This window comes from Dermacentor silvarum, chromosome 11, assembly GCF_013339745.2.
Source record: "Dermacentor silvarum isolate Dsil-2018 chromosome 11, BIME_Dsil_1.4, whole genome shotgun sequence".
NCBI classification, from domain to species: Eukaryota; Metazoa; Arthropoda; class Arachnida; order Ixodida; family Ixodidae; genus Dermacentor; species Dermacentor silvarum.
In genome coordinates this window covers 117,197,712-117,225,037 of record NC_051164.1, presented here as the reverse complement: position 1 = coordinate 117,225,037, position 27,326 = coordinate 117,197,712, and the positions used below count along the sequence as shown (strand labels likewise).

At 44.3% G+C, this 27,326-nt stretch overlaps 2 protein-coding genes across 3 annotated transcripts in view; one reads left to right on the top strand and one right to left on the bottom strand.

Annotated features, from left to right (window-relative positions):
• Window positions 1-950: 950 nt before the first annotated feature.
• LOC119434115 (NADH dehydrogenase [ubiquinone] 1 alpha subcomplex assembly factor 2-like) lies at window positions 951-22,276 on the bottom strand. 2 transcript variants are annotated; one of them, XM_049659337.1, is made up of 7 exons: window positions 21,940-22,276; window positions 21,774-21,863; window positions 21,671-21,711; window positions 14,806-14,994; window positions 12,554-12,628; window positions 8,948-8,993; window positions 951-6,147 (listed from the first exon to the last, which is right to left on the bottom strand). In XM_049659337.1, exons 1-7 carry the CDS (start codon window positions 22,070-22,072, stop codon window positions 6,056-6,058), a joined length of 666 nt encoding a protein of 221 aa, XP_049515294.1. In that variant the 5' UTR covers window positions 22,073-22,276; the 3' UTR covers window positions 951-6,055. The 2 variants fall into 2 exon arrangements, with proteins under 2 accessions (XP_049515294.1, XP_037557362.1); XM_037701434.2 differs by lacking the exon at window positions 14,806-14,994 and having other exon boundaries at window positions 21,940-22,271.
• Window positions 22,277-22,732: 456 nt separating this feature from the next.
• LOC119433332 (phenylalanine--tRNA ligase alpha subunit) overlaps window positions 22,733-27,326 on the top strand; it is a 110,040-nt gene continuing 105,446 nt past the window's right edge. The window contains exon 1 of the mRNA XM_037700481.2: window positions 22,733-23,394. Coding sequence (XP_037556409.1) covers window positions 23,257-23,394 — 138 coding nt within the window. The 5' untranslated portion in view covers window positions 22,733-23,256. The remainder of the gene's footprint in view (window positions 23,395-27,326) is intronic.

Here is a 27,326-nt window from a genome sequence, read left to right as displayed (position 1 = left end):
CAACTGGAAAAGGAGAGAGTGCCGGCTTGGCGGGCTAGGCCAGCTGCAGCAAGCGGCACGATCAGGTTTGAATGAAGGGAGGGGGAAAGGTCACGCCTCGCCCGGCGGAAAGGTCGCCGGGTCGAGAGATACAGGCCTGCCTCGCACACGCACGCACGCACACATGCGCTCGCTTCGCATTCCGTCACGGTGGAGAAGGTGCTTCCGGTTGATGCTCGGGCAAAAATGACAAAATTTGGGGCGAAATCTCTAGGGTGTCGGAGGGGTAAATTCGTTATATCGAGGGGGTCTCCCGCTGCTACTTCGTTACGTAGAGGTCTCAAATACATGTGCTTCTATGGAGTAACGGCGGGGAATAGAAAAACTTCGTTATATCCAGGAATTTGTTATATGGAGGTTCGTTATAAGCAGATTTGACTGTATATGATATATTATGTTGCTGCGTGCTATTCGAAGATGATGTTGACACTTCGATGTAGTGGGATGTATCCATAGGCGGCCTCTGGCTGATCTGAGAACAACGTCGTGCCTTGTTTATGTCGGCTGGCTTTCATGTTGGCCAGTGCTTGGTAGCCCTTGTAAATACACCTTTTAAATAGTTTCCCTCCTGTGCTTCCACGTAACAATATATTAAACATATTGACACGTGTACTTGCTTATTTTTTTCGGGTGACCACGTTTCACTGTCCAACAAATGTTATCGCTCAGCGCAGGACATGCCTGCATGTATTAGAAGTTTCTCGAATGTTATTGATGGTTCCATCCGCTGTTTGTTGTCGCCAAACCTTGTGTAATCTGATTGCATGTATGCGCGACGCGAATTGTGTATTACTTTGTGGAAGACACGTGGGTACCAGCGATTACTCTGGAACCTTCGATGACTCGTGTATAAAAGCCGACGCGCTTGATCCAGAGATCAGATTTTGACGATCACCGACTGTATTCGCTGCTATCATTTTATCATTTATTTATTTATTTATGACAATACCTTCAGTACCCGTAGGCATTACAGCAAGGGGGGAGGGGGGGAGGAAACAAAAAACCAATAAATAAAACAAGAACATGTACCCGGAACACTTTCATGCTCGCAGATTCACACAAAAACACTACCTAACTTCAGTGGGCGTGTAGAGTTTGAAAACACATTGTTTGAGACAATCGTTGCGACATCAGATGGTAACTTGTTCTATTGGTTTATGGTTCTTGGAAAAATGACATTTTAAACGCTTCAGTATTGCAGGCTATTTCTCTAATCTTATTTTCATGGTCCAGCTGTGGAGAAATGTAATCAGGCTCTAAAAAGTATTTCCCTGTTCGAGAGTGGAATATGTTGTGAAAGAGTTTCATTCTGAGATATTTCCTGCGCTGCTGTATTGGTTCCCAACCGAGGCTTTTTTTTTCATTTTTTTTTTCAGTGCTCTTGAAACACTGAAATTCCTGGTATAATTTGAACTAACAAAACAAACAGCTATGCTTTGAATTCTTTCTAAACTGTTCACGTCACGTGCCGACCATGGATCCCACACAGCACAAGCATAATCCATAACGGATCGGACATTTGATTAGTACAATGATACCTTTGTCTCAAGTGGCAAATTTTTTGCATTTCTGCGCAGGAAACCTAGAACGCGGCATGCTTTAGTTGTGATATGATCAATGTGACGGCTCAGGTGTGAAATAAACGCCAAGATGTTTGTGCTCCTGAAAGGATAATAGCTTGGTTGCATTTAAAGAGTAGCAGAAGTCATGAGTTGGTCTTTTCCTCGAAAAACGCATATGAACGTTTTTTTTTTTTTCAAGTTAATGAGCATGTGCCACTTCTTGCACCACTCATTTACTTTGTACAGGTCATTTTGTAAAACATTGCAGTTATGGGTAGTATGAATAGTCCTGTACAAAACACAATCATCAGCAGATAGCCTGATTTGCGATGAAATACCGGAGCAGATATCATTTATATAGATGAGAAACAAAAGCGGTCGTATGACTGATCCTTGGGGCACACCAGAAGACACATCAACATCACGGGATGTTTTGCCATTAAGCACAACTTTCTGTTTTCTTAAATTTAGGTATTCTTTTATCCAGTTAACAACCGTACTGTTTATATTATACATTTCTATTTTTTCTATAAGTAAAGAGTGAGAGACAACATCGAACACCTTCTTAAAATCTAGAAACAAACAGTCAACAGAAAAACCCTTATCCAAAGCTCCTGCTAAATCATGCGTCAACTCAAGCAGCTGTGTTGTACAGGAAAATCCACTACGAAATCGATGCTGCTGGGGGCTGAGCAAGGAGTGCACATTCTTATGGCTCATAACATTACTCTAAAGCACCAGCTCAAGTATCTTACATGGAACCCGCCGCGGTGGCTTAGTCAGCTAAGGCGTTGCGCTGCTGAGCACGAGATCGCGGGATCGAATCCCAGCCGCCGCGGCCCCATTTCGGTGGAGGCAAAATGCAAAAACGCCAACATATTCTTGTTATAAGCACGAAGAAAACACGGGCGGTGGCGGAAGAAGACAGGACGAGCGCTATTTTTATCATTTCTTCTTCCGCCACCGTCCGTGTTTTCTTCGCGCTTATACCAAGAATATGTTACCGTACCAACTCGCCCAACTATCCAGTTTTTTGCAAAAACGCCCGTGTGCTTGCGTTGTAGTGCACGTTAAAGAACCCCAGGTGGTCAAAATTAATCCGGAGCCCTCCACTACGGCGTGCCTCATAATCAGAACTAGTTTTGGCGTGTAAAACCCCAGAAAGAATAAGTATCTTACATGCAACGCTAGTAAGTGAGATAGGCCGGTAATTCAAAACACTACTTCATGGTCCACCCTTATGCACAGGGACGACATTGGCAAGTTTCCAATCATTTGGTAAAGAGATTTCTTGTAAAGATTTGGTAAAGATTACGCACAGATATTTGGATCCTTCCTGTGGGCATAAAGAAAGCAGTGCAGGTGACAAAGCATTGGGCCCAGTTGCTTTAGACGCATTCAATGTTGTGAGAGCGGCCTCTATTCCTCGTTGGTCGATCATGGTATCGTCCATGGGCTCACCCAACACTGGGGTGGATCGTGCCACAGTGTTTTGAGTGTCAACACGAGCAGCGTACACAGAAGTGAAAAACGAGATAAAGCACTCGGCTTTTTCAATGTCGTTGTAGACGGTAGCACCGTCGCTATCAAGGGCCGGTATTGATAATAAATCTTTACTGTTCATTTTAAAAAATTGCCACAGTTCTTTTGGTTTTTTCTGTATACGCAGATGGAACATGCTAAATAACTTATCTTTGGCTGTCTGCAAAGCTGTCTTCATCTCTTCAGTTTTGCTTTTGAGTTTATCTTTAAGCTTCAACAAAGGGTTTTTCTTATAAGCAGCGTAAACCTGCCGTTGTGCTTCGAGTGTAACTTGCTTTTGTAAACGGGCACAGGTTCGCCCAATAAAAAGTCAGTTTCGTCATTCACAGTTTTGCAACTGTTTTCTTCACCGTCACTACTACATGACAATATGTGCGGAAAAGAAAAGCCCTGGAGGCGGGTATATGCGGAAAAATACAGTACACGTGTGACATCCTGCTCAGGAATAGGATGCTTTTGCTTGTCACACAGCGATAAAATGTTAAAGAGGTGGGATTTGATTGAATTCCAGAACTTCTTTGGGTTTCTACAAATCAGATTAGGTAAAGTTCAAGTGAAAAATGATAGCTTAGTTTCAGCAGCGAGTGAGAGAAAAAGCTCTTCAGTGGTGCAATAAGGTTCCCAAGCAAGTGGTGTGCCACTACTTTTGCATGCCAAATTTGTCAATTCTTTAGTTACTAAGATGTTTTAACGTTGTAATAAACCATGGGGAATGGGATCGTTTCGTTACTGTTATGGTAGGAATGTAGACTTCGATTAACTTGTGTAGCTTGTGTTTAAGAAGACACCAGTTAGTGTCAACACTTCGTAGAAAAAAAAAAAAAAAAACATGTCAAGAACTAGTCACAGAAAGTAAAAGTTCGTCGTTGATAGCTGTGTAGTTGCCTCTATCGTAAAGTGTCAGCTTTTTAAGGCGAAAGCCTTAGGTGTCTATGTTTGCAGTGACCTTGGCGAAACTACGCCATAATGAAAAATGGCTGATGCCAAAAAGAGTAAAAACACGTAAAAAAATGCTTGCATTAACGATGCATTTCTCAGGGAGGTTCCCGTAAACATGGTAAATTAGTGGCTTTGAAAATAAAATTTGCTACATTTCGGTCTGGGTGGGAATCGAACCCATGCATCCGGGGTGTAAGACGAGCACGCTTCCCTGAAGCCGCAGCTGCTCCCCGGTACTGGCTTACTAAAGGTGTGCCTAGTGTATGTCTGACTGCACACGTCACGTTGCAGCCATCTCGCTGACTAGTGCGTGTGTCATTGGGTGGCACACGGGACGGTTCGGAGGAGGTGGCGCCATGTCACGAGTGTATAAAATCAACGCGTTGACGACGTTCTCGAGGTGTACGAACGGTATAATGCATTTGCATCCCCACACAGAAGCAGTCTTAAGTGTCTGCCGAATTTTAAGTTTAGTAATTGCTCTCGCGCCAGGTGTTGTTGCGCAGAAAAGCAGGCACGCATGCTCAGCGCATTGACGTCACAGTTGGAGCGGCCTGAGAAAGCGATGGAGGAGCATGCATGCTCTTGCGGCCCGTGAGGACGGCCGTGCAAGTATGCCACTGCGAAAGAAGCACGTGCCGCTGTGCCTTAGTGAGGAGGATGCCTTAGTGCCACACGTGCACTTCCCATTGCAGCTCGTTATATCTTGCAGGAAGTCTAGCCCCGACTGTATAACTTAATGCATTACCCATATGTCTTACAAAGAAGTCTAACCCGAATTGTGTAACTTCATGTATTACCAAATGTGCAGCAGGCATTTGCCTTCTTGTGTTACAAGAGTGTAACACCTGCTGAACTCTTTCTTTTTTTTAGTTTTCAGCAATAGAAGATTAAAAAAGGTATGCATTACGACACGATCACTTAATACCATAAGGTACAAAAGACATAATAACCTGTCGGGGTTAGATGCAAGTAGGAGGTCAAGAATGTTTGATGAATGTTTGGCGACTCTTGTTTGTGTCGAAACAAGTTGTGAAACTCTAAATGTTAGACACATATCAATGAAATCACTTTCTGTATTAGATTTGGACAATATTAATGCCAGGTCAGACGAACATATGCTAGGGTAACTGAAATCCCCCCAAAGAATGACTTGTTTACAGAATTGTGTGCAAACAATTGTGTGTAGAACGAAGGATGTGTCAGCATCTTTTAGAATACAGTGTAGTCTGCCGTCACTGATAAAAACTTCAAGGTAACATTCATTCGTGCATCTTTTCTGGCCAACCAAGTGTCTCCTTGTGGTAAGAGTGCCTTTTTTTTGGTAAGGGTAATTTGCTAACTGCTAAATAATTGTTCTGTTTGGTGACCCTTTAAAATTATTTTGTGAACTAGGAGAGCAAGGTTATAATTCAACTTTTCTTTTGGCATAATAATGCAGTGGTGGAGTAGTGTTTGAGTACCCTTCTAACAAGATCCAGCTAATGACTATTCCTCCTTATTTTACATTGCCGAGGTATTCAAGAGTGGTGTTGCTGAGATAGCTGGATACCCGCATAGTGCAGTGAGAGCCTTCAAAGGAACCGACTTTCTGGCCCGTATCTGTTCTTAACATGTGCAGTTTACGTCATTTTCATGCATGCTCTTATTATGAACATAAGATGCTGTAACTTCTAAATGCAACAAACTGTTGCCAAGCCAGTGAGTCCTTTCCTCAATGAGAGCATTATGCATTATTCGTGTATTCAAATAAAGATTTCAGTTGCATGCACACGAATTACGAACAATATTTGCTCAATAGTCCACTCTTAAAATTAAATGCAAGTAAAAATAAGTTATCTCCGCACTAACAAAAAAATGTTTCAATCATCTTCCGGGTGCCCTGTAGCAGCACATTCTCCTCCTCTACTATCGTAATGCAGCGAGAGAGCGAGGCCTATATTTAGGTGCGCCTGCATGCACCACAAGTTGGGTTACTTGGGTGGGATCCTCCCAGGGAGTTCCTCGGAGCTACGAGTTTCTTCTGTGTCGGTCTGCTTGTAGTCGTCATATGTGGGGAAGCCAGCTGCAAGCATGAGAGCCAGCATCAGCTGTACTGCACAGCAAGTATAACATGTGCCTACAACCAATTATGGACTTAAATGGGCCTGTAAGGTATTTTAAATAAATGAATAGAAACAAATAAAGTACCTTGGCTCCTTCCAATGTGTCCAGCAAGCAACGAGAGCCTAGACCATGATAACCAGGGTGCTCTCGGCAAGAATGCACACCGTTGTGGCTTGTGCATTGTCATTCTTGTTTTGTTGCTGCTGGCACGTTTCAACAACTTTTTTCCAGACACGAATGCACACAGAAACATGGTCACCTAGCAAGTGGTTTTCCAGCGCTCTAGAACACGCTCAATGAGAAATTCTTCAATCGCACCAGGCTGTGCGGCAATGACTGTGCACGAGTAGCTCTTCAGCATGGAGGAAGGAAACGAAATAGGAAAGGTCTAGGCATAACTTTTTAACCGAGATGCGAATGCTCTGCCACAGTGGTGTGCCACGCTCCTCCTCATTCTCTATTTCCCTGTCTCTCAGTTCTTCCAGCCCTCACCTAATCTTGTTTCTCTGCAGCACTGGCGTGCTGTGCAAACAAGCTTGCATTAAAATGATTGGAGGACACAACATCAAAGGAAAAGCTCTGCGAATGTGCGGTGAATGCTGCCAGCGTCGCACATGCCAGTGTGGTGCAAGAGGTGAAACTGCAAACACATTAACAGCTGCTAACGATCACAAACAGCGCATGTGTACGCTCACTTGATTAGGAGAATGAGGCAACGTTGCTATGACAACACTGCTGTTTGGAACACCAGTCCCAGCACTCCTTTGCAAGAAGACACATGACTTCTGCCACACTTTCTCCAATGCATCGGAGCTCGCCAGGGCCTCTCCAAGCTTTCCTTGCTCCATGCTTGTCAGCGATTTTAATGAGAAGCATTCTTTGCGAACTTCAGGTGATTTGAGTGTATCTATCTAGCCTCCTACATCGTGACGTCGCCGTGGCATGCATCATGACATGCGTGCATACATAACATGTATAACATGTCATGACATCAATCACATGACACATCTGTCATGGAATGTACGTCATGACAAATGATATGAATGACATGATGCCATCCCCCCCATAGCTGTTCCTTCAACTCAACACATATCAGGGTATGAATGAAATGCATGCATGACCTGACATGGATGACATGCTATAAATGTCATGACATAAATGGTATGAATGACGTGATGCTGTCATGTTTGTTTCTTTAACTCGGTACATATCTGAATAAATGACATAGTAAAAGCAGCATAAGGATTCTATACTGACCGGTACAGTACCCAGAGCAGCCAAGCTACTTTCATTCGAAGTAGTGATGAACAGGATACAGAGGTAAACATTTTTAACTGCGCTAACCCACACGAACAAAGACGAGGCAGACAAGATGTGCACAGACATACTATATACAGAGGAAGATGAATACATCTGATTGGCCATCCAACTACGGATAAGTTGATGTCACAAAGTAGCATCTAAAAACCCTATCTCGCAATCAGCTAATGACACTGAAGGTTCGCTTACGCACCCACGTGTACTTTTTAACTTAAATGCCTCAAACAGCTCCCTAGTACTACGATCCCTATGGCAGTACAAAATTCTAGCTTGTTTAAGAAATGGAAAGCAAGTGACCTTGTTTAGTTTTTTACAGTAATTGCAGTGCTTAGCCACGTGGGAATAACCATCTGAAGAGCTATTTTCTATATGTTCTTTCAGCCGAACATTAATACACCTAGCCGCCTGACTGATGTATACACACCCACAAGAAAAGGGAAATTCATACACTACTGCGCAGGTGCAGGGGACAATCGCTTACGCTCAATCTTGCAGACAAAAGGGCTGTAGTTAGGTGCCCTGTCAATCCCATTCATTACCCTAGCACACAAACGCGACATTTTCTGAGTGGCTGAGAATACTACGCTGACCCCATACCGCTGCGCTACATTCTTCAAATTGTGTGCAACTTTGTGCTGGCATGGAATCACAGAATATGCCCTTCTTTCCTTTTTACTGGTGACTAGGCTGATGAATGCTGGATACCCAAAATCTGTAATTGGAGCAACCTGTGATAAATTAGTAAAGAAAGTTAAGAGTAGTGGGGTGCACACAGCCCGCACTAATAACACGGAAAGAAGGGCATATGCTGCGATTCTGTCTACACGGTATTCTATCGCAGCGCGTCAAAATTCGCCGATGCACGCGTGCGGCATCGGAGGACCGAACGCGATTGCTTCTTCGTTGGAAATTTTCCCCCAAAAATTTTGGGCTGCCAAGTTGGGGGTGCGGCCCTTACACGAGTCTATACGGTAACTGGGTAGGGTAAGGAAAGAATATTTGTCAAAAATGGACATTGCAATCCATAGAAACCATCAGTACACAGTTCATGTTGATACACCTATGAACGTCGCATTTTTATATACCATTTGCAGCACAACACTCGGAGAACAGTTTCTACAACTCTAGAGATAAAGGGACATCATGGGCAATGCTTACATGTGCCACGACGGATGACTTCACGGGTGCCATGGTTTTAACATGCCCCCCACAACATTTTTGAGGAATGCTTGAAAGGTGCATCCGATATTGCACTTTCTTCTTGAAAGGTGCATTTCATAAACAAATGTGAAACATGTATGGTTAACATTAAACTATTCTAGCACTTGGCATCTGTAAACGTATGCTGTTATAATTGCTCAATGCCAGTCAATATAAGAAATATGAGCAATGTGGGCTAAGTCGTGGCTGTTTTTACTTGGAATTGAAGCCATACTCACTGGGCAATTGTGGGTTGATGACACCAGTTTGTCTCCTTTCACGGTCCTGCAGTCCAAACATGCCAAAATGTTTAATAAAACGAAACATACCAAACTGGCAAGGCATAGGGGCTACATTAGCACACAAGATGGCGAACATTGCCTGAATGAGAACGATATTCCCATAGGCGTATTTATGCCTTGCATATGCACTTCCATATACAGTTAAACCTCGATACAACGAAGTTGCACTTGCAGCGAAAAACTTTGTTCTATCGAGAATTTCATTATATCGAGGCTTCATTTAATAAAATTAAGATCGGGAAATAAAAATACAGTGGAATCTCGATGATACGATTCACGGCTAATACGAATTTCCGGATGATACGAATTTTCTGTGGTCCCGGCCAAGCCCCATTACTTTGCAACGTGCTAGAGTACGGTTGTTACGAATCGATTTTCGACCCGCTTCGGTTGATACGAATAAACGCCGCCCCACCGACGGCCGAGAAAGAGAACAGCGCGCAGTCACGCGCTTTCTCCCTTTCTCTTTTGGTGCGGAGGCGCGGACGCGGCGCCGGACAGCGCGGAGGTCGTGACTGGGCGCGAAGAATTTGAAGCTTTGAAGCGATGGCGCTTTTCTTGCTTTTGGTGCTTTTCCCCCCTTTTCGGCGGCCGCCCATCGGACAGAGTGGCTGCTGTGCTTCGGGCTGCGTTCTTTGTGTTTGCGCCATTTTGCCTAGTCACAGCGAGCTATGTCTACCGAGATACGATCTCGGCTGATTCGCGCGGCCGTACGCCGAGGCGGGGGAGCCTCCGTCGGCGCGTCTTCCGTTGACTGCGTTATCGGTGCCGATGGCACAGGGCGATTGTCGGTTTCGCTGCCGATGTCACACGGTGCAAGATAGCGCGGCACGTAATCCACGGTGCGAGGTAGCGCGGCACGTTCAGTAGGCTGCTCCTCCGCTTCTCCCGCAATCGCCATATTTTTCTTGCCGTAGGAGGCTTGCGCTTCCGTATTCCGAAGGCGTCCTTCGTCCGAAATTTTTTCTCCAACGAGCGACGATCCATCACTAACCTGGGAGCTCTCAGTAATCCGAATTCTGCGTGGCAAGTGAAGACGCCAGCGTGGTTTACGAAGCAGACAACTGCGGTTGCCATCTTGCCCCTGCCACAGCAGCAACCAATGGAGAGACTCCTTTCAGCACGGCAGCCAATCGGAGGCTGCTTTCATCGGAGGGTCCGTGTGACTACCTATCGCAGACCCGCGCTTCTTTTGAGTTTGCGCTTTTGAGTACACTATAGTTTGCGCGTTTGTTACAAGATGGCGACGACGGACGAATTGAGAAGCGGAACGGCGAATCTTTGAGCTTTCGAACGATACCAAGATGGCGGCGCTCGGTGGCGGGAAATACGAGATATGTCTCCGTGAATTGCGGTGATCTTGCACGATTTAAAGCTGTTTTCTCGCCCTGCGCATTGACGAATAAATCTTTTTCGGCCACTTTTGCCGCGTTTTCAGCCAAACCACTTTCATACAGCGTAGATTAGGCGTTGCAGATACCGAAACGCATGGTTTTCAAAAAAAAAAAAAAAATTTTTTCTCGCGATTTTCGCGATCTGATGCTCTCATCCCCCCATAATTTAGCTAGTTTTAATTGTGTTTCGATGATACGAATTTCGGCTAATACGAATATTTTCCCTGACCCCGTGAGATTCGTATCATCGAGATTCCACTGTAGTTTGTTACATCGCGAATTTCGTTAAATCGAAGTTCGTTATATTGAGGTTTGACTGTAGTAAAAACATGGCTCCGAGTAGCATAAGAGCGACAAGAAGTTCGATGGCACATCTGCTTTATCAGGGCACATTGTTTATATATAAAATGTGTTCTAAATAAATCTTAGAGCCACTTATAACCTCCACATATCCTTCACTTGCGATAAAGGAGGCAAAATTGTGAGAAGCTTGTTTTCCCAATTCCTTCAAAAGAACATTTAGTGATAGCCTTTATGAGCACCTACACCATATGGCCATATGGTCCCTGACTTGACAGACCCACACTGCTCATTATGTGGGTCCATTGCCTCCTTAAATCATATTCTGTGGGACTGCAGAGAAGATCCCCCCCACCAGATCTCCTGGCTGCTTCCTCGCCTTAAGTGTGGGAAGCGATACTTATGAACCCGAACCTGGAGGTTCAACTTCGGGCCATCAAAAGAACTGAGGAGGTGGCTGTAAGGCATCACCTGGTAGCCACCCCTCGCTAAACCAAATTAACAAAATAAAGTTGTTTCCTCCTCCTCCACATGGCCATCTGGGGTAATGTGTCTGCAAATGCATGCAAGACTACAGTGCGCACAAACATCGAAATGCTTGCAGCACCAAGGCCTGTAACATGTTAACGGCAAAATGTGCTGCCCTTGCATTTACAAGAAAAAATATTGCAGTTTCACCTGAAAGGCGAAGCATAAATTGCGATAGCAAATTAGTAGAGAGCTTTACGGAGTAAGGATAGTAGTTTTATCAGCTGCATAAACTTGGACATGCAGCAGCACAAGCAACGCGCAGAACTGTTGTTGACGCCGTCGGCGTTTTGCCCGCGTTTGCACCGAAAGCGCGCGGCATTGGTGACTGTTGCCGGTGCCTCTGGGGGTGGCTCAGAGGTTTTCGACAAGATCAGAACTCGTCGAGCAGCGTCCGAAGTCTTTACCACCTTCTGGCCTCACAACGTTTTTATATAAATACACATTTAGTGCCGCAGCTAAACGCCGCCTGCCCTCCCTCCCTCCCTCCCGTCCCCCCACGGCCTTTCGCGCGACGGAAGAAGTCGCGTTTGCATGGCGATTGTAAAAGAGGAAGGGACAAAGAGACGCTTAATTCTGCAGCCCTTCAGGAAGCACGGCGCAGAACGCACGTTTGCTCTCTGCCGTGCGTTTACTCCCCGTGATAGCGCGTGTCCCTCGTGCGCTTTCACTCGCACATAAAGCACACGGGGTGCGGCGAGGATTTCATCGCCGTTTCACGGTGATGCCGGCGAAAGAAATCCGCTTTGAGTGTCCATATAATTGTTTTCGCAATAAAACAATGATGCAATACACGATCCTCATTGATGGATCCCTTCTGTCACACATCATTGCATGATACTTAGATGTTATCACTGACTGGCAGCCGTATCGAAGTCCGCATACTAAGATTTCCCATTTCATGAATGTTCGTGTTGTAGTTGAACTGACATAAGGCCTTTCAGAATAAGGTCTTCTCCAGCTATCCCAGGCAATGTGATGGGGGCTACACCACAACATGCCTATGCTTCCGAGTATGCACGCTCGACTTTCCTGGCATTATTTGACAGCCTTCAGGCTCAAGTAAGGTTGATAACAGCAACTGTTTGTGCTGTAGCGAAGAATACGAACGCCATAGCGGGTCATGCTCTCCAGTCCTTTCTAGTGGGTCGATCCCTGCTGCGCTTTCCTCGAGAAACGCCGCTCGTGCTGAGAGCTCGGACCTTCAAACAACGGACGGCCCAAACGGCTGGTGTCTAATAAACGCCTTTACAGTGCATAATAAAAGTATTAGCTAAACGTCATAAAATTTTGTAAGTGAAAAAGGTATTGCAGACTTCACCTCTCTTGCCGTCCTTTCAAGAAGTGCAGCTTTTTGTAGCTTTGATTGCTTAATGGCTTCGTTGTGGGCAATTTCCTGAAAAAATGGTTATGGTCAGTACACATTAGCGAAGGTGTTGTTCTTACTAAAAGCCAGCAAGGAATATCCTCAAAAATAGAGCAAGTGACAACCCTCACTCACTATGCTACTCTTGATCCACTTACACAAGTAAAAATTAAATTATGGGGTTTTACATGCCAAAACCACGATCTGATTATGAGGCACACCGTAGCGGGGGACTCCGGAAATTTGGACCACCTGGGGTTCTTTAACATGCACCTAAATCTAAATACACGGGTATTTTCGCATTTCGCCCCCATCGAAATGCGGCCGCCGTGGCCGGGATTTGCTCCCGCTACCTCATGCTCAGCACCCCAACACCATCGCCACTGAGCAACCACGGTGGGTGAGTTACACAAGTATCGGAAGTGATAACAGCTTCCAGGTTTTAATGTTTTCCATGCAAATGCACCTCGTATAGATGAACACTAGCCGCATAGCAGAGGCTGGTTAAAATTGTACCTACAAAGCTAGGCATAACTTCTTTAACCTCTTTAGCCTCAATTTAAGAGCACAGCATATAAAGAACAAAAACATTTTGCACTAATTATACACACAAAAGCTCTAAAGGCAAAGTGACTAGTACTTCAGAAAAAAAAAATTTCACACTTTTTTTTTCTCAAGCCTACATGCACATTTTTACATTGTGAACGAATCGATACAGATAAACCGATCTGCACGTGGAAAGAAATGGTAAGGCATAAGCTTGAAATGTGACTTGTATGTTGGAATGAAGCAAAAAGCCTTTCTTTCTGGCAAGCTTAAGCATACCATATATACTCGTGTAAGGGCCACAGCCTCAACTTGGCAGCCCAAAATTTGGAAAAAAAAAGCATTTCCAGCAAAGAAGCAATCATGTTCAGTGCCCTGATGCCGCACACGTGCTTTGGTGAAGTTTTGCATGTGGCACACTTCCACACACCGCTACTAGATGGCGAGAGCTGCGCGTGGACCTTTGATGCAATGCTTCATCCGGGGTACAGTGCCTAGAATATACAGTGTAGACCGCTTATAACGTAAGTCGCCGGAATCGTGAATATCTGCACTATAAGCGGTACCGCACTATAACCACAACAACGATTTTCAAGCCCTGCACATATGCAAAACATGTAGACCAAGCAGCCGCGCGTATCCGAGAATCGAAGGGTGCGACTGGGAGTTTTGCATCCGTTTAAATTTACAAACGTTGAAAGGTTAATGTCCAAGTACCCACGATCTTCGCATGAAGCAGACAAAGTAACAATTAAAAAAAAAAGTATCAGTTTCACCTGAAAGGCGAAGCATCAATTGCGATAGCAAATTAGTAGAGAGCTATATAAGGAGTAGAGATAGTAGCTTTATCGGCTGCATAAACCTGACACATTCTCTAACTGAATTAACAAGCGTGGTGTCAACAGGCACAAGCAAACATGAATAGACTCGATGACCGCAGACAATCACTGTCAAAACGCGGGTGTGGGGAAACGTGGCCGCCGCAGCGAGCGAAGGTTCGTGCGGTCTATCGCTTCAACGGAAACTGAGCGGCGAATGCACAGCGCATACGAAGGTCAGAGCCATGTGGAGATCGCTTTCAAGATACGGTGCGTGCGACAACACCGACAGCCGGCACAGGCGCGTTGGCAGAGTAGAAGCCCCCCTCCCGCGCTGCCTTCTCGCTTTGCTCCTCGTGGGAGATTGTGTCGCCAGTTCCCCTTGCGCCCGGTTGCAAGATATGCATTTGGTGCCGCAGCACCCTGTCGCCCCCCTCCCTCCGATACCCCCACGGCCTTTCGCGCGATGGAAGTCGCGTTTGCTCTCCGTGAAGGCACACGTCCCCCGCGGGCTTTCACTCGCACATACGGCGCGCGGCGACGATTTTATCGCCCTTGGACTCATGCTCCACATCTCATACTCCTCCTCCGCATCACCCTCGTTGATCTCCTCTCCCATCGGTGGGTGCACCTCATTGAGAAGCGTGCTCGCTACCGCCCTTGTCGGCGAGATTTTCCCGTGGAAGCCGCATTATAACCGGTATTTCGTCTCACGCGGCTGCACTGTAAGCGGTATGCGTATACATAGAGTGCTATGGGAAAAATGGGAGACTGAAAAGACCGTACTATATCCGGTCCTGCACTATAAGCGGTTGCGTTATAAGTGGTCTATACTGTACTTACTAGTGTGCTGACCGAGGGCGTCGCGGTGGCACGGAGAATGATGCCTTTCACCGGCGGCCACCAGACGGCGACAGCCGCAGGGACCGTGCTATACCTAGCGGCGTCTCTACTCTCTAGCCAACATGCGCGTGTGTGAGAGACGCTGATGGGCTGTCCTAGCCCGTTTCGCACTGCAGAACGTTGGTTGAACTGCAAAGCGTAATGGAAAGAATATTATTTCGTTGCACTTACAAATGATCGTACGCACAGCTATAATTAATACGCTACACGATACCGGGTGTTTCTTTGAAAAACGCCAATAAATACGTGGTTTCCGAGGAAGAAGTATAACTTTTTTTTTCAAGCTATTATATGTGACGCATGTCCACAAATGCTAAATTCACACCAGTTTGTAGCTTATAACCATAAATTTACTAATGATGTGTTTAATCACCTAACGGCACTTATTGCGACTGGCGGTAATTAAACAGGACAAATTTTCATGGGCGACACACCGTCGACTGTAATTTTGAACAAGCGCTCAATGCAGGTATTTATTAAAGTGTTTCTCACAAACGACAGCCGCTGGAGTCTTCGATCCTGCCCTCTTTATATTCTTCTCCCACTCGGCTAAACGTTCTGGCTCAGTAAGGGGCGCTGAAAAATGAGACCCACTCGTTGTTCTAGCGGTATCGACTCGTACAATATCGGACAAAACAGGTGCTGTCTTTACGCCTTGTTTTCTGCGACGACATTGCGGTTCCGCGCGCGAACAGACACAAGTGCCGAACCGCGTGTACAGAAAAGAAACCCAGCAATGACATGCGGAGGCACCATACGCTACTACATGCTTGAAAGCAACAACGCACCGTAGCCAACTGCACTTACAAACGACGAACGCGCATCCGAAGCACGTGCAACGCGCGTTGCATCTCAAGCGCTGCGCCGATCGGTTAGCACAATCCCAAAGAGTGTCGCCGTCTGGTGGCCTCTGGCAGAAGGCATCATTGGCAGTGCTAGCGTCTCCCATTGGAAACGCTCGATGGTCGGCACACTAGTAAGTATATTCTAGGCACTGTATCCGGGGTGTGCACAAGTTGCCAGATGTGCCAGTATCATTTTGACCAAAAGGTTCGGTCCTGTGTAAGGGCCATACTTCATCAAAATTGTGAAAAAAAAGTGCGGCTTTTACACAAATCTATATGGCAGTATCAGAAAAGACAGCAGAAACATGGTTTCTCTGCTGACCTAACCTAACCTGCTGACCTTTTCTGCTGATCTAACTTAACCTGATACAGAGAATGAGGCATGAATGCCATGACATTTATCAGTGCTAGAGTGAAGACAGAAGTGACCGCCGCACTTTTTTGGCTGGTGATGAGTCGAGAATGCAGGAGATGCTACACCCAGAAAAGCATTCTGCACCTTCTCTCCAGGCTGCCAGATCCCTTATGCAGGCACCCCAGTTGTTCAGTGCAGCAATGCACACACATGCATAAACAGTCAAGATTGACAGGTGCCGAAGACAGTTCATTGCATGCACACCTCCACACACCAAGCAAGCAAGTTGCTAGCACGACTCAAAAAGCGTGACAAGGCTATGTTTAGAAAGGCCAACGAATTCAATATTAGAGCGCAATTCTTACTAGGTGCAGTAGAAGAGGCAAAACATATTGCCAGATGACCATTTGCATCTATTTTTCATTTCTGTTGCCAGAAAATGATGTTTCACTTCGATGTCCCTTTCATGAATGAGCTTTACCCCAAAATGCCGATTACAACTTAATTAGAACTTGGCTTTAAGTAATAAACATGAAATATTGGTACATTATTTCTTAGATGGAAGCAGTTAGCAAAGCTTTCCAGTCTTAGGTCAATATGCATTTTTTGCGCTGTTGTACAATGATTTGATGGATGGAATCTATTGTCCCAAAGCAATACAGTGGCTAAATGCCTGAATAGCGTGGGGAGTAAATAAATGAAATGAGAAAGACAGACGGGATTAATTTTGACCAAGTGGAGTTTGTGCACCCAAAGCTACACACAAGTGTCTCGCTTTCTACCGTGGCAGTGATTTGACTGACTCGCATAAGTTGCCTGGATGATACTTCAGTTACTGGTGACAGCCATTGCGGATACAGCTCAGGCTACAACCGCAACATAGTTGCATGCCAGATGCATTATCAGAGCTTTTACAGAACACCTGACTCGAAATTCAAGGACAATTCAAGGATTTCAAGGATGCCAAAGGCCAAAGTTAAAGGAGTCAGTAACAAACCTTAATTGTACACATACACTGAAAAATAGTGAAATCTCCTTCTTATCTGCAATTTCATGCAGCTAAGCAAATTGCAGCTAAGCAGCTGCTGAGATGGACACATGCTTCAAGCCCTTCAGATCACTTTTCTAAGTTTCTCATTGTAATTATGCCAATTGTCTTCTTGCATGATTGTGAGTAGTGTCCGACTTCAACCAAAGAGACTCGCCATGTTAAAGCCAAATGACTGAAACTTACTTTCCGCCAGGCACTTCCAAAGCCTAGAGCTCAAAAATGGAGCCATGATGGCTGCAGTGTGGACCAACCAGCAAATCAACAAAATAGTGGCACAGCTCGGTCGCTTGATCTGGCTTTGTATAGCTCCAAGGGAGCAACAGAGATTTAAACAAGCCTGTCATTGGTGGCTGTGGACATGCCACATTGCATTCATTTAGCGACAGTCTTAAAAGAAAATCCCTAGGATTGCTTGCCGATAAACAGTGTCGGTGGCACAGCCCCTTTGTTTGTTACTTTGAATGTTCAAAAGCTGCAGTTTTCAAGGAATTCAAGGAGCACACATCCTTTCAATAAGTTCTAAGGGCCCTTGACTCGCTTATTACAAATTCAATGGTTTTCAAAGATTTCAAGGTGTACCAACCCGCATTATGAATAGGCTTCAGCTTTTTCAGTTTAAACCAAAAAAGTATGTAGATTATTATTTTTTTTTTACGGAATGAAGTTTTAGCTGATCATGGTCAGTAAAATCAAGTCTGTAGTGTGGCTGCAATGGCGCTCGGTGCACAGCCTAGGTGCACTCTGATACAAGGAGCCTGACAAAGGCAGGATCACGCATCAGCCTGCTGCAGAAAGCTTTACTTTTTTTCTTGTTTGTGTCTCTTGATATTTGCTTGCTTTATTATTCAAAGTTTGGCTATTTTTTCGCAATGGCTTGTAAGACCGTAGCACATTGAATAGGGCTAGGTGGTACAAACCATGCTGCAAATAGAAGCATGCAGAACAATTCATTCAGTGTCAGAGTGCCCAAGTGCATACTTTGCAGTGTTGCAATTTACAGAATACCACTTTCCTGCGGACACTGCTAAATCAGCCAAATGGGCCGCTGTATTAATGAGACTTTAGAAGCATGCGTACTCACTAAAAGGTTTGGTTAGCAGCCATCTGACCGAAGACTGCAAAAAATGTAACTGTAAACCAATGCTTGCTGAATGCGCAGTTTTGGGGAAATACTATGAACAATGTGAACATGCAACTTTTGAAGCATTCGCAATCAATAATGTGGAGAAAATCATGTCCGCATGCCTACACTATCACTACATCGAAACGAAATCATCAACTGATCTAATAAACAGTGATATCCTAAGCCCCCCATTTTTTTCTGCTGTTTGTCCTTGCAATATATATTGACATCGAGAGGCAATAAACTTTGTTAGTCAATGCTGTGTTTGTCTCATCTCGTCACCATCCATCCTGTTTTTACTGGTATTTCCTTCAAGCTCAACTTTTAAGACCTAGTCGTATATGCCTTTTTTCTTGTATTATTCATTGGTGCTCTCCACCTGCATAATGTTATAAACAAACTGATTCTACTTCAAGTTTAAGGTTTGTCTTATCTTTGGGTGAATACATCATGCTCGTAAACGTCTTCTGGGGCCCAACAATGTTGTGTTCAAATCTCAATTTCACTCTTACTTCCTTCATAGTCACATGAAAGTTTGGCCTTTCATTAAATCATTGTGGACTGTAAATGTTGGCAACAAGTACAATATGCTGTCGGCTTATCCACAGTGTTTAATTGTTGAATGAATGAAAAATGATGACTCGTGAAGTGAAACGTCTCAGCTGTTTGTGAAATGTGAAACATATCACATTCCCCTTATAGCTTGCAGACTAGAAAACACTCTTCAAGTAGTTGCAGGAATTGTGCCATTTATAGACTGTTTGTCTAAAATTTTGTTATAGCCCAGTCACACCGGGTATTTTTGATCGCGATCAAGCTCAGTTCAGATCAATATACTTCTCGATTGCGATTGGTTCCCACCGTCAGCCTGTGCAAAGGTGCCAATCGCGATCGAAAGTGCCCCATGTATGAACTATGGGTGTATTCCAATTCTGGCCAGCTTCGGAGACAGTCTACGCAGACCATAGAGTTTCTCACTATATTACCTAGAGGGAAATCTGGTGCTGCTGCGCTGTGGTATGCTTGGGAATGCCAATAAATTGTGACTTTGGATTGGCATCGTTCTTGGACAGCCAGAACGTCTTGAAGACGCGCCTGGCTAGCACCGTTCCATCTGTCACAGTAGGGCTATTTTTTTTTACCTACACTGGCTACACGAGTTGTAGGAAGTCACCATTTTTTTTATTTGGTGTAGAAAAGTGTATCTCGCCCACCTACACGAAGCCATTTTTTATAGCTGCAGTGTAACATGAAAACTACACTTTCTACACTGCGGTTTCGTTGAGTGTAGGCAACAGACGATAAATAAGCAAGCTGGCGTTGCAAACGCATGGCACCATTTTGTCTGTGACTATCGGCGCTGATATAGCGGCAATAGTGAATATTCGCTGCAGGGATGGTAACGAAGTGCTGGTGTGACCATGTGTCACACAGAAAGGTGAGTGAATCTTCCAAGAAGATAAAGATACCTTGCTCACGAAGGGTGCGGGCTGTTTCAGACTCCGCGCTGTATTACACGCATTGAGACGTTGTCTTCGTGCACTGCACATTCACGATGTATTTCACTGCAGTTAATCAAGATTTGTTGATGAAAGGAAACTCATACACATTGGCATTTAGTTTCAGGCAAGGGCTTATACGCAGCCAGTAAATGCGAAGTCAGGCGAAATGCGGAGTCAAGCGCTTTTCGTCTGCTCTGATTGGCTTTAGCCAAGTGCAGCACAAGCCGTCATAGCCTCTGTTCTGCACTACACTCGTCTACACGAGCCTACACCAAGTGTAGGTAAAAAAAAAAATAGCCCTCATGATTAATTTCCCGCTGAAACAGCACCTAAACAGCTCTTTTAACTTTATTATTACACAAAAACATGTTTGGTTTAATTTTGAGGACTTATTATTGGATGTAAAGTCATATGAAACGTAAAAAGTTTCAGCTGGCCGCTAAAGTTGGAGGACAGATGACATGATTCTCGCTTGCTTTGGAACAACTTGTCGTCTGTTCTTGCTTTTCTTTGGTTGATTCAGCATTGAGGGTGAGTAAACTTTATTGAGAGATGTAATATGGGTGAATGAAAGCCGTGTATGTAGATTTCATTTTAAGAGCGCAGCATTCATGTAGCCATATCCACGTTTTAGATGAAGCCTCGTACAACACCAGCCATCACAAGCCTCGCAGACACATATCCTGTCATTTCCATGACGGCACAGCGCCCTTTAAGAAACTCGCATAGACGGTGGCACCAGATTACCCTCTAAGTGTAATAGTGAGAAACTCTATGACGCAGACAGCTAAGGAGTCAGCCGAGACAGCTTTGAGGCCAAGTAATGGAATGCGTTTCGAACCGTCTCGAAGACGCTTCTACGACATGACGCCACCTCGCGGCAACAAGAAGAAAGTTGAAAAAAGCACACAATATTTCTGTATTTTAAGTATTTTCACCTGCGAACCTATGAAAAACACGATGCGACTTACACTAAGGGTATAGAAAAGCGTGTCTACGTTTTTGTGCGCGCAGACGACCTTCCCGTCGAGCTTCCAAGCGTCCTGCTCAGTCGCCATCTTGTTTAGACAGGAAAGTAGCCTGCATCGTTCTTGACTTCGATGCTGTCTTCGCGAGGCTGTCTAGTTTGACGTCTTCGTGAGAAATGGAACGAGACTTAAGTTGGCTGCTGTCCACTTAGCCATAGAGTTTCTCACTGGGCCTCTTCGATTATCCGTCCCTGACAGTCGCGGACTGTCCGAGATGCTGCATACGCAACGCTCATTGGCTGAAAGCACCGCCTCGGACAGTCCGAGACTGTCAAAGACGGATAATCCAAGAGGCCCGCTATATTATAGAGAGAAACTCTATGCGCTTATCCGTCTACTTTGCCGTCTAAGGCGAGTATTGGAACACAGCCTAAATATCTAACAGGGGAGAAAGATAAAAATCACCAGCCCTTCCATTGTCGAGAAAATGGGGGTAAGCGAGGCTTGTCGTGTGTGTATCTGACCTACGTGGTGATTTTCTCTCTCTTTCTCTGATCTTCGTGGCGATTTTTTTTTCTCTTTCTTTCTTTCTCTGACCTTCGTGGTGATTTTCTTTCTCTCTCTCTCTCTTTTTTTTTTTTTTTTTTGTCCCTGGTATGTGCCATTCGGCGCAAGTTGGAATACGCTAGCGCAAGACAGGGGTAATTGGAGATCGCAGGGAGAGGCCTTCGTCCTGCAGTGAACATAAAATAGAGGCTGATGATGATGATGTGCCATTCAGCTTGGACCCTTTCTGCACAATCGCAAGGATCGGCCCACTTTCCAGCGTGACACCACCACCACCACCACCATCGCCGAAAAAGAAGAAACCCGGTAAGTTAATATTAACATGCGAAATTTTCACGTGTAAAATAAATACCGATAAATGTCCGCCAAATTTGGTACACTACAAGGCACGCACCTCTTGAGTTGGAGGGGAGGAACGCCGAGCCCGCAGCCAAGCTAGAAAGAAACGAACCAGTCATAAGGAGACGCCGACTGTACTCGACGCTAGCTCGGCTCACCTTCCCACTCGGGGGGCATATCCGCGTTGAAGTTGTCCTTAGTGCGCGGCTCAAACCACCGCCTCGGCTTTCGCTTGCCTCTGCTGGGATCTGAAACGTCAATGTGCGCCTACAGCCCCGGCTCGATCGCGCAACTGTTCACAGAAGCATGACAGAAATAACTTACCGGCCGCAATTTCAAAGTATCTGTTGCCGAAATGGTCACGACCGACTTCTCTGTGCGGACTCTGTTTGGTTGTAATGGATGACAAGAAATTATTCCAGATCCGCACGATGACACCTCTGCCTCCACTTGACATTGTGTGCGCAGCTAAAGAATGAACTGTCTCAAATGAAACAAATTACGTATGAGCGTCAGCAGTGTGAAAGCGAAATTGAAATTAAAACGCATGGAGGAAAACACGCCATGCGTGTGGCCCATAGAATAGTGTGAAACCACAGAATAAAGATCAACTTTGTGAAACCATAGTGAAACTCTATGGTGTGGACCGTGTGGCCAAGTTGAAAGCGATAGCGATTATGTTAATCAAGCTGTCCTTGGCTGTCCCCTTAATTTTCTAAAATAAAAAATAATGCAAACAACGGGCAAAAAAAGTGTTTGTCTCATTTTTGTCTCGTTTGCTACGCAGTTTTAATGCTCTAGCATTAGGAGTGAGATAAAAAAGGTTTATGTGTATGATGTGTACATATTTTGTCAATAGGTACATATTTTATCAATAGCAGTTAAATAAAACAATTCCCTACTTATTTTGTAAAAAAAAAAAATGGCACGGTAACTTTGTTTGTCGGTTCTTATATATGTCAAATATGGGTGGGTAGATGGATGAGGTAAAAACCTTTAAATTGGGCGGTGGCATACGCCACCTAGCCGTGACTATTAACATATTTTGTATTTAGTGGTGGTTGAAATTTCACCATATTCTATTATTTCACCCCTGCCTTGATTTTAGTCACCAATCAGATAACCTCCGTTTGGTTTTATTTCTACCCGCTTAAAGTCTATTTTGCCTTCACTGTCCCTAAACCTCAATGCTTTGAAAAAATCAGCCCCGTTGCTTTCCGCAACATACGTTGTATATGTTACTCTATGGCTGAAGCACAGAGCTAGCCACAGCGGACGGGCGTGCGTCTGCTCCTGTGGACCTCGCGTGGGCCAAATCACCCCACGAACCAATACTGTGGCATACAGTTGGCTTATTTGTAGTAGTTTTTGTATTAGAATCCAGGTAGAATCGGCAGAGACAGTCGCAAGGAGATATAGCAGGAAAGTTGTGACGGCTCGTTCGTGGTTCTGTCTGCCGGTACAGTAGCCGCGCGCTCAGCCGACCTGTCGCGTGGCCTGCCGAGTATAATACACGAACGTATGCTTTCGCCTTTCCTTGTCACCGCGGATAGTGTGTTGTGAGGGACCCGTAGCGAGTTCAGTCGCCGTAATTCGTGCTCTGTCTACATATTGCTTCAAGTATAAACGTCAGCGGCAAATATGGTTGACCTGGTGGAAAGCATTCTGAAGCACGTCGCCGAGCATGGGGCTTGCGACTCTCTGAAACTGGCCCGTGTAATGGACGTGGATCATCAGAAAGTGGTCGGTGCCATCAAGAGCATCCAGGCCTTCGGAGACGTAAGTACCAGGCACCGACATGCAGACATTCTTGCTGCCATGTCTCTGAAATTTCGATGCTGAAACGGTCTGTTGTAACAGACGCATGCTCGGCCTATATGCATAGCGAACGTTCCTGTCACATGCTTATAAAACGGTTCGCAACGGTCAGCCCGAACCCGAGTCTTCAAACATGCATTCTTGGTTGCCGGTACTAGTGATGGCAGGCAGTATCAGCAGTAAGCATGTCACTTGGGTATTCATCGTAAAGTGTATCAGTAACAGGTTATCGCCACGTAATTCCTACCTGTGATCTCAGTCATTTGAATACTGATAGAAGCTGGATAGCGTGATCCCACTCTTGTTGATATTAAAACTTAGGACAGCAAGTACTCACTAAAATTTTTTCTAGTGCTAATCATATCAGATATACACATGATGCCACAACTTTAAAACATGTATGAATTATATGCAGCTTTACCGAAATGAAAAAGACAGGAAGCTGCACTCCTTGACAGTACAGAGCCGAAGACTTAGGTCTGCCGAAGATGCTACCATGTTAAGTACTGATACTTATTTGTGTGAAACAGGAAACAGACATTGCAAAGAGAAGGAACATAAAGAAAGCTTGAGCGCAAGCTACCAACTGTTTTATTGAAACGTAGGCCTTACAATATATACTGGGATAAAGTCCCTTGCACACGTGCAAACAACACCAAAAGATAATGTTGCTCAGGATTTATCTAGGAAGCACTTCATCATTCAAAAAGGACATTTCCTTTGTCCATTCTTCCAGTATATATTGCAAGGTGTACATTTCAATGAAACAGTTGGTAGTTTGCGCTTAAGCTTTCTTAGTGTTTCTTCTCTTTGTTTTGTCTGTTTCCTGTCTTGTATCAGTCCGTAATAATCAATTAACTTTGCCTGCAAGATGTTCTGCTACCATATAGCTTTAGAATAGTTGATTACTAAGCCAGTTGGTGTAGAAGCGAGGTGAAAATGGTGTGCTATAAGACGGGACACAACAGGAGAGACACATGTATTTCCCCTGGTTGTGTCCCTTGTTTGATCACTACATTTTTGCCATGCTGTATTACCTCGAGTGAATGCGCTTGAAAGATGGCTATAGCACTACATTCGAGAGGGTGGTGAAGGGTCATTCACATGACGTCACCCTTGGCCATGTAATGCCATCTGCAGCATGACCGCGTGAAACTTCTCTGAGAACAAGGGCTGTTTGCTGAGTAGCAACAGAAGAGGCTCCTGTGGTTGGGGAGGGATCATATCATTCCGAAGTTTCTGTTGCGCAGGGAGAATGGAAGGAAGGTTTGCCACTCTCGGGAGATTCCGCATGATTGACATGATACTTTGTAGTGCAAAAACTCTAAATAAAAGATAACAGTGAGAGGCGAGAGGAAAGGAAAGACGAGCGCTTCCTTTCCTCTCATCTCTCTCTGTTATTTCGAGTTTTGGCGCTACAAAGTATGATGTTAAGTAAACACCAACTCGTACAAGAATAAGTTATTCTGATCCACGTGATTGGTCAGGCGGGCTCGAACAAAATTTTTAAATTCTCGCTTAAGTAAACATATGTTGCTTCTTATTCTTCTGCAACATCGACTTCACACCTAGTTTGTAAAACAATGTGTTTGTTGTAAAAAAACAAAAACAAACAAAAAAGAAAAACAAATGCGGAAGCTGCCATCACAAAGCACCAGTTTTGTCTCCTCTACAAATCTTGCTTATTCAGGTGATTATTGCTAAAAGAATATTCTTTGTACAGGTGCTGCACGATTTATAGGAGAGTGTGCAACAGCAATTATTTTCAGAAACCCTTATTAATTTTCAACCAAGAAATCAGAAATTTGGCTAATGGAGGAATATTGAGTCACTTCACAGCTTTCTTCCACATGAAATATTGTCAAGATGATGAAACTCGCCTCTGATGTAGATGTATGTTTCCTCTATCTGTGTTGTAGAATTCATATTCGTAATTTCATAGCCAGCGTTTGCCTTATAAAATGTTCCAACCATATATACAAAAGTGTGCAAGAAAGGAAATATTGCAAATCAGCTATGCGGAATCCCGCAAGGTGGAGGAAGTGTCTTGAGAGGGAAAACTGTCATCCACCTGAATGTAGCACGAAGACCAGGATGAATTATTTCTCAACTGCTTAGCTTGCATTCTGAGAAGCCCATTTGGGTTTCCTTTGTAGCTTCGAGCTGCATTTCGGGTGGATGACAATTTTCACTTTCAAGAAAGGAAAGCATTGAAAAAAAAAAAAAAGGCATTCTAATGCAAACACTTTTTTTCTCGCATTTACTACTAAATCGCCACAAAGTTTTTATTTATTTTTTTAAACTCTTTTTACAGGCCTTGTATGAGGCATTGGCAGGGGAGTGTCACAGTAACAGTGTTCAGACGCTAAAGCTAACTTTCTATCAAATACCCTACCTGCAATGCTTGTCAATAACCCGAGGAAGTTTTGGAAAACTGTAACAAAAACTAACAACACTGAAATTGTACTTGTTGACACTGATGGCCTTCCCGTACCTGCTGGGAAGTGTGCAACACTTTTAAATGAAAACTTTACCCGCAATTTTTCAGTTTCGGTCACTAGCACGTCTGTTTCTTTGTCAATGCGCAATTATTTACCTATGTCTCCAATAGAGATCGAAGTGCCTGGCATTGTGGGAATGATTGAATCCCTCCGAATGTCCTCTGCTTGCGGTGTTGACAATATTAATTCAAGATTTCTTAAAGAAACAAAACTGTGCTCATCTCTTTTCTTGTGTAAAATATTTCAACAATCTTTGGATCAAGGTGTGGTACCTCGAGCTTGGAGAGAGGCGAAGATGGTTCCCCTACATAAATCTGGAAGCAAACAATCTGTGATTAGTTACCGACCTATTTCTCTCACTTCTATACCATGTAAGATTCTGGAGCATATAATCTTCTCTATCTGGTCACCTTCCTTGAATCCAACTCATTCTTTAGCAAGTCACAGCATGGATTTAGGAAATCATACTCATGTGAAACACAGTTGCTCTGCTTTACCCATTCCTTACACGTCATTCTAGAACGTGGTTCCTGGGTTGATTGTATCTTCTTGGACTTTTCCAAGGCCTTTGACAAGATTAACCACCACCTATTACTCTACAAGCTAAGCAGCCTAAACATTGACAGCAGAATTCTTACTTGGATTGAATTTTTTTTAAGCAATCGCTCACATTACGTTGTTGCCAATAATTCCACCTCACGGTCGTCTCCTGTTACTTCTGGCGTGCCCCGAGGCTCTGTATCCGGGCAGCATTGCAGATTGGGCAGCATTGCAGCATTGCAGACTCTAGATTGGGGCCTTTACTTTTCCTCATCTATATTAATGACTTACCTGACTGTATAAGCTCCTCAATTCACCTATTCGCAGATGACTGTGTTTACCGCGTAATTTCAAGTAACCTAGATGTTAGTTCACTGCAAAGCGATATCTCTAATATTGCTCATTGGTGCAGAGCTTGGCATATGGAACTTAACACTAACAAATGCAAAGTTTTACGTGTTTCACGCACTAACGGACCCTCTGCTATCTATACCCTAAATAACGCTACTCTAGAGTCTGTTAGTTCTTATAAATACTTGGGAATTCATATCACAACTGATCTATGCTGGAAACATCACATTAACTACGTTATTAACAATGGTAACAGTATGCTAGGGTACCTACGACGTAACTTTAGTAGAGCTCCTGTAAGTGTGAAACTAACAATGTATAAAACACTAGTGCGCTCGAAACTTGAATACGCATGCTCCATTTGGGACCCCTTTCAATCGCATTTAACTTATTCACTTGAAATGGTACAGAATAACGCATCACGTTTTATATTATCCAACTACAATCGTACTAGAAGCATCACGTCGATGAAACACACCCTTTCCTTGCCGTCACTTGTTT